At 49.8% G+C, this 643-nt stretch overlaps 1 protein-coding gene across 1 annotated transcript; it reads right to left on the bottom strand.

The window, feature by feature from the left end:
- Window positions 1–6: 6 nt before the first annotated feature.
- On the bottom strand, window positions 7–472 carry LOC107581118 (sodium-dependent neutral amino acid transporter B(0)AT2-like; the record flags this gene model as incomplete). The annotated part of the gene is made up of 2 exons (XM_016266679.1): window positions 248–472; window positions 7–156 (listed from the first exon to the last, which is right to left on the bottom strand). Coding segments are annotated over exons 1-2 (355 nt in total), but the record flags the coding sequence as incomplete, so codon positions are not given.
- Window positions 473–643: the final 171 nt, after the last annotated feature.

The following is a 643-nucleotide window of genomic DNA, read 5'->3' as shown; positions in this document are numbered from 1 at the left end:
CACAGCTGGAGTAGCCAATGCCAACTAGTTTTGGAGAAATGTGCCTCCAGACGCCGATGCTGCCCTGTCTGATGCTCTGACCCGCCGCCAGCTCCAGAAAAAACAACGGCACACCGACCAGCACCATCAACAGCACATACAGCAAGATGAACGCTCCTGAAAGACATGAAACAATACGACAATTATAAACTAAAAACAAACCTGGATATGATTTGCATACATGCAAAACAATCTCCTCCTCACTCACCTCCTCCGTTCTGGTGGCAGAGGTACGGGAACCTCCAAACGTTTCCCAATCCCACACTGAATCCCACCTGAGCGAGGAAATACTCCACCTTGCTGTCCCAGCCGTCCCGGGCCGTTTCCATTGTGACCTCCTGCTCGAGCCCTAATGCCGGTTCAGCTTCGTCCCGCTGGCCATCCGCAGGCAACGGCGGCTTCTCTGACGTCATCTGAGAGAGAAACAGACACTCGTTTGCCCATTCAAACAAATCACACATAAAGCCACTGCGGATTTATCTTTGTTATAAAATACGCAGCTATAAAAATCAACCTCGTCTTGCCAGTTCAGTCATAAAACTGCTCAATCACGTGTGCCGCTTCGTGTCTGACGGCTATTCAAGTTCACTTCCGTTTGAGTAAT

This window comes from Sinocyclocheilus grahami, unplaced genomic scaffold (genome assembly GCF_001515645.1).
Source record: "Sinocyclocheilus grahami isolate Dianchi unplaced genomic scaffold, SAMN03320097.WGS_v1.1 scaffold77725.1, whole genome shotgun sequence".
Taxonomy (NCBI): Eukaryota; Metazoa; Chordata; class Actinopteri; order Cypriniformes; family Cyprinidae; genus Sinocyclocheilus; species Sinocyclocheilus grahami.
Note: the sequence above shows the minus strand (reverse complement) of the source record. Positions and strands in the feature narration are given on the sequence as shown.